The sequence below is a fragment of the Micropterus dolomieu genome, linkage group LG04 (genome assembly GCF_021292245.1).
Source record: "Micropterus dolomieu isolate WLL.071019.BEF.003 ecotype Adirondacks linkage group LG04, ASM2129224v1, whole genome shotgun sequence".
Taxonomy (NCBI): Eukaryota; Metazoa; Chordata; class Actinopteri; order Centrarchiformes; family Centrarchidae; genus Micropterus; species Micropterus dolomieu.
In genome coordinates this window covers 1,777,923-1,790,845 of record NC_060153.1, presented here as the reverse complement: position 1 = coordinate 1,790,845, position 12,923 = coordinate 1,777,923, and the positions used below count along the sequence as shown (strand labels likewise).

Sequence of the window (12,923 nt, the reverse complement as noted above, 5' to 3'; positions counted from 1 at the left end):
CCGACATTTGCCTATTGACTTTACAGACCTTAAAGTCTCATAGACCAGACACAGAGTAGTTCAATGCAAGAGTGACCACGGTAAAAAAACAAACATATCCTCTCTATACAGACCTTCCTTGGAAGAACAAGGCTCTTGAAATTGAAAACCTCTTGAAATCTTTATAATGTCTTTCCATTCCAGGACAAACAAAGGCTTTAGAGTATGAATGGTCAATCATAGAATATTATTTAGTTTTGAGCGAGGGGTTATGATGATTAGCTAGATGCAAAGAGGATACAGCTACAGAAGGATGTAGGATTAGATCAAACATTTCTACAGTATTGTAGTGAAGAAACTGGTCAAGGATGAGGACGTGAAATAAGACAAAGACGAAGGGCGGGGGGGGGGCAGAATTGGTCTGCTTTAATAAGGAGGGGGTTGGTATGTTCAGCAGGGGAAAAGTGCTGAGCTAGGCTGTGCTGAGATGCCACTGGAAGGGGGATTTGAGGGAATTATCGTACAAACTGCTCCTTTCTCTACACTCTTAGCTAAAGCCTCTTGACGTGCTATGAAGCAAGAAAGGCTAATTGTGTGAAAAGAGTTACTCTACAGCAACTGTTACTGTGGAGTCTAAATATTTGTGACCCTAGTTGCTGTTTGTTTGTTTTGTGTTCACGATAAGATCTGCATGTTGTAATTAAAAAAAAAAAAAAAAAACACGTTTTGGTCTATCTTTGAGAACTGAGGTTTGTGTCTGAGAGCAGTGTTAAATATCTCATCCTCCACAGTTCAGTAGCCATATCCTTTTTTTAATCCTTGTTTAATCAAATGGCTGCTCGTAATGATAATTCTGCCATCGCCCTTGTTGAAAAATCTCTCAGGATATGAGCGTCAGCAGCTAATATTCAAAATGAAAATGTAAGACCTCATTTACATAAACAGCCTGGTGGTTTTATAGACACGAGAGGGAGAGTTACAATAAACACACACATTTACAGCTGAAAACAGCTGCTGCTTCTTGCTGTTATCACTGTACCAATGCAGCGTTTTTGTCCTTTAAAGTTTAACTGATAAGGAGTTTGCTGTGGGAAAATGTTTCTTAAGACAAGTGGCGTAATATGCAGCTTCAGGGTTTAAGACATTTTTACCCAAGTGTTTTGGAAAATAAGACCTCACTTATGGATTGTTTGCAGCTGCTGCAGAAATATTAGTTCCGATATGATGTTGTGCACTTATTATTTACAGTGAACAGAGCAGGCCTGTCAGCTGTCATTGGCAACCACAGCAGTGGACTGCTGTTATGCGTAAACACGTGTGATGTTGCTATTATTGGCTGTTGACAACATCGACACGGTTTGGTGATGTTCCGACCTCTTTACTCTTTTCAGTCTGTCTGCTCAATTTTTTATGTAAGACTGGAAATCCTCCTCACTCACTCTGTATACAACAGTAGCATGCACAGAACCAGTGGAGGATGATGCAATTGAAGAAAAAGATGTGACTAATCGATGTAGTAATGTTGAGCATGTGTAGTGAGAAAGGCTTTAGTGGAAAGATATCTCAGTTGTGCATGAGTGTTATAGTCTCCACTGAGCAAGATGATCAAATTTAGCTAAATTGAGCCTTCACACCCTTTTTTGGGAGTGGAGGTTTCTCTGTGCGTGTGTGCTGACTTCCTGTCTCTGTCTGTTGGGTACAAACAGCCACAGCTTCCCTTTCTGACATCTTCTGCCGCTCTTTTCAGCAGCATTAGTTAGTTGCTGCTCTGTTGTGGTCCTGTCCCCAGCTAATGATATCAGAAGGCTAATCAACCAGGTTAGTTCTTTTAAGACCAGAAGTCTCTTTTAATGGAGAGGAAGCACCGTAGGATGTAGGATTTACACACTGTAAAGTTACAAGACTGGATTTAAAAACTCTAAAGGTTAGTAGATTTTTTTTTTTTTTATGCTGTGGAGTCAAATAAATAGACACTCTAACTACAGCTACAGAGCTGAATGACGGCCAATTGAGGGGATATACTAAAGTTTAGATCTTTTAAAATCAGGTTACTTTCCAACATCTCACTTTTGATGGCCAATTTGTCTTGCAACTTATGTTGCATAAATGTATCAGAAGTCAGCCAGAAAATCCAAGATGTCAAAATGTTACATTCTTTGTGATGATGAGTCTGTGTGTGTTCAATGATGTTACAATGTCATGGCATCAACCTTACATAGCCACAACACTAGGATGTGCTACAAGCTACTGTATGTAACTAGTCTGTAATTAAAAAAAATAAAAATAAACTTGTTTGGATGGATGGCATTCAGCAGGAAAGACAGCTGATTTTGGTGTCAAATATGTGGACCCTTGTCTTATAGCATTCTTGAAATAGTAAAATACTGTAAAAATGGAACAGTTAAATGCAGATATTGCAAACTGTTATTTTTTTCTATATTCTGCTGCATTTTGTGGGGACAGAATGGGTATAAATATTTGTAATCACATATAAGAGGCCACTCTTTACTGTAAGTGTAGAGACAGCAGTGCTTAGAAGGCTTTATACAAATGCTCTGTGAATTTATAAAGAACATGAATCTTACAACAATAATACCAAAAGAGCAATATCTATCATATCTGATGGTCTATTTTCTTCAAATTATTTTAAGGGGTAAAGTTTGCTTGCCACAGGAGTCGGCACAGCAAACAGTTAAGCTTGTGAGCTGCAGTTTATGGTAATCGTTTACATTGTAAGAACACAACACACTAACCAATCAGATCGCTCACCCTAAGATGCCTGTTACGTAATGATTGTGATGGCAGCATTTCTGAACGTTAAACTGCCGGATACTTTCTAACAAACGTGACCATAGTGTAGTGCAGCTGAATTCAGGTCTCTGCTCTCGACATCTTCATCAGCCGCTGTGAAACTGTAAGACTTTCTCAAGCTCTTTTCTCTCTATAAGCATGGTGGGTCAGTTAAGGTATGCTGCATTTATGTGTGTTTTTGTCTCTCTCAATTGTTGTTTTGAACGCTAGTATGTACTCTGAATGTGTCTGACAGTGTCAGTCTTTGTTCATTAAGCTTGTGCACTGTTCATATGCATTTGTTTTGGTGTTTTATTTATGCTCTGCAAGTCGCAGTTAGTGTTTGAGCAGCAGGGTAGCCCCTGTAGATTAGTTGGATTACAGACTACCAAGATTAACCACGAGAGCATCTGTCAGACTTTCTGTTAGTATTACAACTCTACCACTACTACATAAACTGCTACTGTACCACTACTATTACTGCTACTGCATCTTTTACTGTACTGGTACTAATACTCCTGCTTCTGCATCTGGTACAATTACCACTGCTACTTAAACTAATATACGACTATTATCTGTAACTTGCTGTTACTGGCACTGTTACTACCACAATGTTAAGTAGTACTGTAACCACTATTGATGTTACTGCAGCTTCAACATTTCCACTAATTGTGCTTCTTTTGCTACTGAGTTACTTACTGACTTTTAGTAGCAGTTTAGCTACTGTATCTCCCACTGCTACTAATTAACATGCTCTTTGTACTATGTAATAGGGGTTGAACATCATTACTTTTAAAGAAAGATTGATTCTGCCCCATATGTGAATGCATGAATGCATAATTAAAAACAGTGTTTCCAGTAGACTTCACTTTCTGAAATTGTTTATCACATTGGCCCACAATAGTATTGTGCTTTAAGTGTTACGGTATACTGTACATCATAGAAACAATGTATTAGGTCCTGTCTCCTTCATATAGCAACAGTACCAAGTTGGGGCTGCTGGCCACAGCTGTATGGGCAGAGGTTCCTCTGGCTGCATCGGTACATCAAATGGCAATAATGTGCTTAACCCCACAGGCCAAAATTATGTCTCACACCTTTTCTGTCTTGCTGCATACATCCACGTTGACTCTAAAGCTCGCATACACAAGATGAGACTTATAAAGGCCTTGATAAAGGCCCATCTTTGCGTTGAAATGAGCATGCGCACACTTTCCTGTTGTACGTTCATTTGATAAATGAGGGCTGGTGTGTATATATGGCACTGAACTGACCACCTCCTGCCAGCCTGTACTGATCAAAGGCATTATGCAATTTAAGAAGCTACGTAAAATATTGATTAATCATGTCTCATTGTTTTTCTGTCTTTGTCTTTTAGTCATGTCTCGTAGGAGCTCTCGCCTGGTGTCTGGTGGCTACTATAATTCAGATGAAGAATCTGATTCGAGTAGTGTGACAAACATATCCTACCGTGAAAACCCTGTCAAGTACGTAACTCTGACTGTGTGTGTGGATTCCAAGCAAACTTTTTTTTGCAAACTGTAATGTTAGGCAATATTTGTCCTTTGTCCTATACCAACCCCCCTTTTTTTTGTGTGTGTGTTGTTTTGTTTATCATCATCAGGGTTTTCAAGAAGAAGGCAGGGACCCGCAAGGCCGGCTCTCGTACCCCCAGTAGAGCCAATAGCAATGCTATTTCTGCTAGTGCCAAGCCGCCCATCACTGCAAGCCAGTATGATGGTAAAAACAATACACCATCCCATCAGTGCAAGAGCAATAATGACATAATATCCTGAAACAATTTGCCTTCAACAACATTTTTGAGAGAGAAAAAAACTACTAAACATTCACTGTTCCAGAATCTCACATGTGAGGCTTGGCTTCTTTTTGCTTTTTTATACCAATGTAAACTGAATCCTAATTTTGAGTATTGGACTGTTGGTTGGACAAAAAACCAACAGTCAACGTGAAGATGTCACAATGAGCTAGCTAAAATTGAGATATGAAGTTTTTATTATCATTTTATAGTTTAAAGAAGTGGTTCCAAAACTGTTTAGTTCATGATCCCTTCTAACAAACCAGTCCCTACTTACAACCCCTCGTCACTGGTTACATGTGACCAGTTCAACTTAAGAGGCCTGAAGAGGTAAAGGTTAGAGGGACAATTACAAAATTAACTACTAATTAATTATATAATATATAATATATAATTAATTACTAATTATTCACAGCTGCTCACTATTTCTGTCTCTCCTCATCTCCCTTCTACCTCTTAGGCTTGAGTCCTTCTCCCGCGAGCAGTCAGACCGAGCCAACCATGAGGACCGTACCCTACATTTCCACCATGGCCACCCCTCGGCCTGCACTGACCCCATCATCAGCCCGGAGTCAGACGCCCACCTGCTGCCCCTCAGTATCTCCAGAGAAGAGCAGCAGCTCAAGCAGACCAGAATCACACCTCAGGCCCAGTCTCAAGGAACAGAGCCAGAGCACTGTGGACAGCTCAGGGTACTCATCCTCTGAGGGTACGCACAGGAAGCCCACATCCGCCGCCACCAGCAGCGGCAGAAGGATCAGTGGGGCTCCCAGTTCTGGATATGGCAGCAGAATCAGCAGTGCCTTCTTTAGTCTGATGGGTGAGTATGGGTGAGTGTGTGTTTGTATATGTGTGTCTGTGTATTACTATGTGATAATCACATTGTTTCCTATGTTTTGTGCAGACTCAATCTCATTGATGGCCATCGCAGTACAGTCAAAAATAATGCACCTGACATCTTTAGGTATGGTGTTGGTGTACATGTTTGTCTTTTTTATGTGTGTGTGTGTGTGTGTGTGTGTGTGTGTGTGTATGTATATGAACAGTTTGTACACACGTGCTTGTGTTTCTAGCATTGTTAAGTGGATTTATACAGCATGTGTTCACATTTCCATGAGTTAATTTTTATAGAGCTTTCTCGTGCTTGTAGGTTTGTGTTTTCACAATCGATGCATGTGATTTATCTCTAGCTTATCAAAATCGCTGCAAATAACCTTTTCTTCTTGTGCCTGCAGCTAATACTTCATTCAGCAGTCACACGAAGAAGGCTTGTGGTCTGCTTATCCTTCTCCTCATCATACTTATATGTAAGTGACAAAAACATTCAACAGACGTTTGCGTGTCATTTGGCCAATTTTTCAGTCACAACTTGGAGACACCTCATCATCCCCTGGAACATCTAGTTTGGTCATGCTGTGCCCTAAATGCTGAAGTCTTGTTTCCCATGTTTCTTTGTCTGCAGGAGACAATTTAAAGGTTTTTATTATCACTTTGGAGAAGTCACACAGGTGCTAAAAGAAAATCAAAAATTTTTCAACTTTTCTTGATTGCTTGCAATTGATAAATCTATATCAATCTATAAACATGTGTATTTTTGAAAGCATTCTTGCTTTACAGCATTTTTCCACACTTGCCTAAAATGTTTGCACATTACTGTACTTTTCTGAAGACATCTTAGTACAAGGTAGATGTATTCATTATATGTAATCTTAGTTTAGTGGTTAGCAGAGGTGGTAGCGTCCACCCCAGAATGAGTGTGTTCGACTTGCACGGCAGCACTGCTTGGTCTCCTCTGCTTTTGTGTTGAGTTTTTCCTCACACGTCTCCACCTCAGTGTGACTGAATGAGTCACAGTAAATGTCAGTCATGGGTGATGGGTGATGTTTACTTTGTGTGTCTCTGTTTCTAAGTGATGTTCTTAAAGCTGGGGTAGGCACCGTTAGAGAAACTAGCAAGAGACAGACAGTAGTGATATGCAGATCGATACTAAAGTATCGATATTTCTGATACCAACATTTCCTGCTCTAGGATCGATATCTGAACAGTCATTTGGAATGAGTGTGTGTTTTTTATCATAAATATCTTTACCAGGATGGTCTAATTATACTTGGGTTGTTAGGGACTACTTCTCCTTCCACCTCCTTTGTTACACATCTGACATCTGAGATTAAGTCACAATAATAGGATGATGTTATGAAGCAGCAGTTCTGAGCAATATTTTTATAATATTATTTATTTTTATTTTAATAATTGGTATCGCACATCACTAACAGATTTTAAAAGTATCCAGCCAAAAGAAATCCTCCCCATCCCTTCTCCAAAGCCGCTCTCCCAAACACATTTTCATGTGCAGTGAGTGATCGGGCACGAATCAGAGGCCAAAGAATCATTTCGGACTGTAATGATTTTTTTTTTTTATTTGATTTATTAATTGATGTCTGGATGTGAAGAGAATTACAATAAATATAACCGAACAGCTTCTGGAATAAATTGCCTACCCTATCTTTAAGACATCATTCCTCCTGTTTTCTCCAGGTATTTGGTTCCTCCTTCCCTTACTGACCTCTCTCATCTCCCGCATGATGGTCACAAAACCCCTGTCTCAGACAAAACCCGAGAGTCAACCTGTTATCCGTGCCATTCCTTCACCTCAGCTCAACACCGTGCATCCTACACCTGTGGTGGTAGGGCAGATTATCTTCGTCTCGCTGGTTATGTGTGTGGATTGATGAATCGATTACCGTGGGTTATTGCAAATGTTTCTTACACTCTCCAAGTAACTTTGATCCTCAGATTTCTTCCATTTTGTTTAATGTGTCAATTTCTTTGTTTACATTTTGCAGGACTGTACATGAACAATGTAGTATTTATTTCCTAGTCCACATTTGCTAATTTAATGGAGGGACATTAAAGAAGCAAAACTGTAAGATTGTGCAAGAATACCCAGCAGAATTAATAGAGAACTGGCATCAAACATTCAGTTGGAAGAGAAGGGAGCATACATCCATTTGCTTGAGAGAAATTTTTTTTTGCCTCGATGTATTAAGAGTCATGTTTTTTTCCCTCTAGGATCCAGCCATTGTGTCTGCTGTAGTAGAAGCAAAGATGCAGCATCTTATGGTAAGACACAAATGGTCTGCAAATTATTGAAAAAATATGAGAAAATTGTAAGGTGTAATATATTAGACCAACCAGCTTCCCTTTGTAACAAAATGAAGTAATGAAAGGAAAGTGGTAAAACAATTTTGAGGCCTCTTAAATCTAAGTCCATGTTTTTGAAGTGTAAGCTGGATCTGTGTTTGTTGCAGGAGGAGCTGCAACTGAAGCAGAACGAGCTACAGCTGAAACAAGAACGCTTTCTCTCCCAGGTAAGGAGCTCTCGCTCTCTGATTCTGCCGGTTTCTTTCTCTTTTATTCTCTTTGTCTTCTGCCATTCCTTTCTTCTTGTAGTTAACAAAGTTGCTCAGTGTGTGGTGAAAAGTCCTGCCTGGTGAGGCCAGGATAGACGCCAGGTTGGGAGTGTCAGCAGGGTCAAAACCCAGCTGTGTAGAGTAACATCTAGTGGTGGTGATGGGGAACTGCATAGACTCTGGCAGTGCAAACCTGCCAATCCTGAACCGTTCATCAAAGATATCAAAGCTATAATTCCTGTTTTAAATGCATTTTGTAACCTTTAAACGTTTGAAGTTTTAATCTTTTTTTATTTTTATGTGAAAAAAGTATCCGATTTTGTAGGGGATCATGATACAAAATCAATTTTGTCCAAGCTATATCAGCCATTGTTAAAGGATTTTAAAAGCTCACAAATACATGAGGAATTGATTAATTTAGCTGTCTGTAAGTGTAGTGTCAGAATTCTAATGGAAGACTACAATAAAGCACAAAATCATATATAACTAAATGTTTCTTACATGGAGTTCCACACCTATTTACTTGTGGATTGTTGGCATGAAATGTTTGAGTCTTTTTTGTTACCTCTATTTATGAGTCTTTGTTTCCTCTAGAATCCCTCCGTTGTGTCTGCTGCTGTAGAAGCAAAGATGCAGCGTGTTATGGTAAGATACAAATGGTCTGCAAATTACTGAAACATGTAAAAAAAACTAAGGTGTGATATATTAGCTCCAGCAGGTTCACTTTGTATGAGCCTGCTCAATATAACAAAATAAAGAAAGTGATGAAATTAAGGGGCTAAAATAACTTTGATGCCTCAGATTTTCAGGCTGCACCATATGGTAAAAAAAATCATATTGCGATTATCTTGACAGATATTACGATTTTTGATATGATTCAAGACTTGTGGGAAATATACGTTTTGCATTACAGTTATATATAAAATATCAAAAGCATGATGAAGTAACATTTGTTGGGGTACTTTACCAACAAACATTATTTTCTTACATCTAGATAACAAGATTTGTTGGCTGGGGCGTCTCTGCAGCACTGCATTACTTCATTATAATGCTGTTTTGTGACACAATTTACCTTTTATCAAAAAATTGCAGCTGGATATTGCATTTGGCCATATTGCTATTTCGATAATATTACAATTAATTGTTCATCCCAAATCATGTGAATCTAAGTTTGTGTGTTTTGACAGTAACCTTTATCTGTTTATTGCAGGAGGAGCTGCAGCTGAAGCAGAACGACCTACAGTTAAAACAGGAACGCCTTCTCTCCCAGGTAAGGGGCTCTCGCTCTCTGTTTCTGTCAGTTTCTTTCTCTGTTATGATCTATGTCTTCTGCCATTCCTTTCTTCTTGTAGTTAACAAAGTTGCTCAGTGTGTAGTGAAAAGTCCTGCCTGGCGAGACAAGGATAGAAGCCAGGATGGAAGTAACAACAGGGTTAAAACCCAGCTGTGTAGAGTAACATCTAGCGGTGGTGATGGGGAACTGCAGAGACTTACAGGCAGATTTTCTACATAAATTTGTGACTTTATTATTTTTTATTGTTTAACTTACTTAAAGTACTCTGGAAATGCAAACCCTTTACAATCCTGAACAGTTATCTAGCTTGCTGTTGCAGACATCAACTGTTATTTGCAGACTGAGCATCTACTCTGTTTAGAAACCTGGCTTGAGAGCGTGTATGAGAGTGAAACTTGGGCTTCCAAGTGGTCACTTCCCATCAGTTATGTAATGTTTAATTAGACCCATGATGCATCTAGAAGACTCAACACAGGTTCCCACGGCTCCTTAAAAAGTCTTAAAAGGTCTTAAAATGTTATCAGGGAAATTAAGATCTTAAACTGTCTTAAACCGCAAATTTGCTGTAGGTAGTAAATTTGCCAATGGTGCGTTTAAGGCTGGTGGGAAAATTGTCGCCTAAAACACCTTTGAGTGTGTATTTGTATGATTTTTTTTTTTTTTTTGTATTTGACAATGCCAGAGCCCTGCCATTAATATAACTCATATGTTACGTGTACGTTAGCTGCAGACGTCTGGCTGCGTGTCATGTTCCATTATCGTCAGTCGTGGCTGTAAGACTGGGAGAGGCAAGTTAAAGTGGTTGGAGGAAGATCTGATCAATCTGTCTAGCTCAAACAGCTATTCATCACATCCTCCTTCCATTTGCGCAAGTCCAAAAAATGATCTATAACTACAGGTTAAAGTAGCTTTCTAAAGTGTCTTTCAAAGTGCACATTAGAATAGCTTGAAATTTCAGTGTTTTCCCATAGTTTTATGTGAGCTTTAGAGGAATGTTTTGGTGGTAGTCATGGTCAGGTGGTAGTCAGGGGTTAGGGATTACGTTGTACAGTGACAAATGTAATTTTACATCATCTTGGGCAATTATATTTACCATATCTCTGAACAAATAGTTGGAAAAGCTAGAGCAGATAATAAATAACCAATAGCCAAAGATCAGTCTACTGGGGAGGAACTATAACCTTTAGATTTGGGGAAAGTAATTTGGTTGGTTATGATGCTCTCCACAGTAATTAGACATTTATGGCACAGCATGTTTTGGGCATCACCCCCTAAAACCCTGTTAATATGACCTCAGAATCATTATACGATTGTTCATGTTTGCCTTTTGTGTCTTGATTTTACAGCTTTTGACATTTATCTGTAGACATTAATATAAAAAATAGGCAACATGAGAAACCTCCTCCCTTCTGAGGTGGATTTTATTTGCACATTAAAATCCCAAAAGAAACGTCTCCTCATTAGCTTAAAAGGACTAGTTTGCATCACTAATTTGCTTTACTAAGCTCAGCTCCTCCAGTCACCACCCTAACAACCACTTTTTCAGACTCATCTGAAAAATTATTTAGATTGAATCAGTCTGTACAGGACAGAAATGTTTGTACCTGATGTTCTCAACATTGGACAGGTAGGCAGTAATAAAATACAGCTACCAGTTACTTTCTATAAATTGAGCTAAAGTTACATAGAGCCATAAAACGTAGCCTGCTGTAATGTTATAAGCTTCCCTGCTCAGCTGCGCAGTCTGAAGAGGAGGGGCGACGTTAGCTAGTGCAAACCGGCTTCACTTTTCCAGTGAAGCCGGACGTTTCTTGGTCTTGAGAAGCTGACATGCTGTTTTTCACATTTACTTCTAGAATATTTTCCTCTGCTCGCTGTCACAGTCACTTTCTGCCACTCGGACAATCAAACACTCGCTACGCACCTCTTGATTCCTTACAGGAGTTACGCTGCTCTTATAACAGCATCTGTCACGTAGATGTTTTATATAGAACGAGGAGAAGAAGCTAGCCAAGCATTGAGTGTTGCCAGATCCTGCTGATGAATTCCAGCCCAAAAACTGCTCAAAAACCGCCAAAACACACACAAAACCGCCCAAAACATGTTATCAGTATTTATGCCAGTATTTTAACTTGCACGTTTCCTTACCTACGTTACATTACATTTACATGGCCTACATACTTTACATACAAGAAATAAACCGTTTTAGGTGCATTAGCGCCACCTGCTGGACTGGAGTGTTGCCCTCCTCATAATTTCTTTTTTTATATAATTTTTTTTTAAACCTGTCCTGCCCAGCAGCCTGGTATAGAGTATAATGACCTGGATACCATATTGTGCCAGACAGATTTTACTTTAACAAGAGAGTATTAAAATACTCCTTTGTCTGTTTTATTATTTATTTAATTATGTATTGATTTGTCACCGGGCCGGACAGGGGGGCAGACACGGGGATGGGGGGGCACAAACAGACAGCACAGAGAAAGGACAAGACCTGCAAGAGAAGGGGGATGGAAGGTGGGGACAACAGGGAAAAGCTGTGGGAAACACCAATTGCAGAAAGCAACGAAACCTGCAATAGAACAGAGAGGGGAGCTTGGGGAGGAGAAAAACAACAACAACAAACAAACACAAACAAAAACAAACAATAAAAATAATAATAATAGTAAAAGACAACCAGCCGAACAGCAGCAATAAACAGCTGACATATTAAGACAACTAATAGAACAATGAAAACAAGAAACAGTCACACACACTAAATAAGCAACACAACACAGCCACGAGAGCTGGAATAATAATTAATTTAAATAAGTAACTGAAAGAAAGGCATCAGGAATAGTTCTACAAGGGACAACCTAAGTTTGTTTGTGTCTGTGTGTGTGTGGGTGAATGTGTCTGTATGTGTGTGTGTGTGTGTGCGCATAAGCCTGTTAAAGAATGTAGTTGTTAGTGAGAGTGGGACGCCACGACTGTAACAGGCAGGCAAGAACCCCAGTAGCCAATAGGGGTGGGAGAAAGAAAAAGAATAAATAAAAAAAATAAACGCAGAAGACCCCGACCCAAATGCCAGTTGACAACATAATGCCGACGGAACGCAAAAAGCGTAACCCGCGGAAGAGCGGCGCCCGGACCGACTGCGGCGCGCACACAACATAGACCAGTGCCCCCCCACCCCCCACCCAGCACCCCACTGCCGCGCAGCAAACAACCAAAAATGCCCAAATGACACCCAATGCCCAGCAGCCCCCCGCGAATCCCGCGTGCGAGGTCGGGCAAACGAGAGAGAGCAAACGGAACAACACGACAGCAAAAGCCAGCGGAGAGAAACACCAGCAGCAAGTCCCAGCCCGGCAGCAAACGCGCCGCACAGGTCACCGTGCACCCGCCAATAAAAGTCTGCCGTCCCCCCAACCGCCAGAAAAAACTAAGGCCGCCGGCGCCAGCCGACATCCCCCATGCCCAGCGCGCCCCCCGGCCGCCATGCAACAGCAGCCAAACCAGCAACGAGGCAAAATCAACTAGCTCAGCTGCATGCTACCAACAACCCACCCACCCGTCAAGGGCCGAGAACTCCAGGCACAAACCCAGAACAAACCGGAGCACAGCCCTGCCCCGCACCCACACTGCACATCCC

At 40.4% G+C, this 12,923-nt stretch overlaps 1 protein-coding gene across 1 annotated transcript in view; it reads left to right on the top strand.

Moving 5' to 3' along the window:
• The window catches only part of sun2 (Sad1 and UNC84 domain containing 2), a 25,352-nt gene that overhangs the window by 4,135 nt on the left and 8,294 nt on the right, over nucleotides 1–12,923 (top strand). Inside the window, exons 2-11 of the mRNA XM_046047952.1 lie at nucleotides 4,148–4,256; nucleotides 4,394–4,509; nucleotides 5,046–5,405; nucleotides 5,490–5,549; nucleotides 5,821–5,892; nucleotides 7,121–7,269; nucleotides 7,655–7,705; nucleotides 7,894–7,953; nucleotides 8,590–8,640; nucleotides 9,206–9,265. Of these exons, the coding sequence (XP_045903908.1) occupies nucleotides 4,150–4,256; nucleotides 4,394–4,509; nucleotides 5,046–5,405; nucleotides 5,490–5,549; nucleotides 5,821–5,892; nucleotides 7,121–7,269; nucleotides 7,655–7,705; nucleotides 7,894–7,953; nucleotides 8,590–8,640; nucleotides 9,206–9,265 (1,086 nt within the window). The 5' untranslated portion in view covers nucleotides 4,148–4,149. The remainder of the gene's footprint in view (nucleotides 1–4,147; nucleotides 4,257–4,393; nucleotides 4,510–5,045; nucleotides 5,406–5,489; nucleotides 5,550–5,820; nucleotides 5,893–7,120; nucleotides 7,270–7,654; nucleotides 7,706–7,893; nucleotides 7,954–8,589; nucleotides 8,641–9,205; nucleotides 9,266–12,923) is intronic.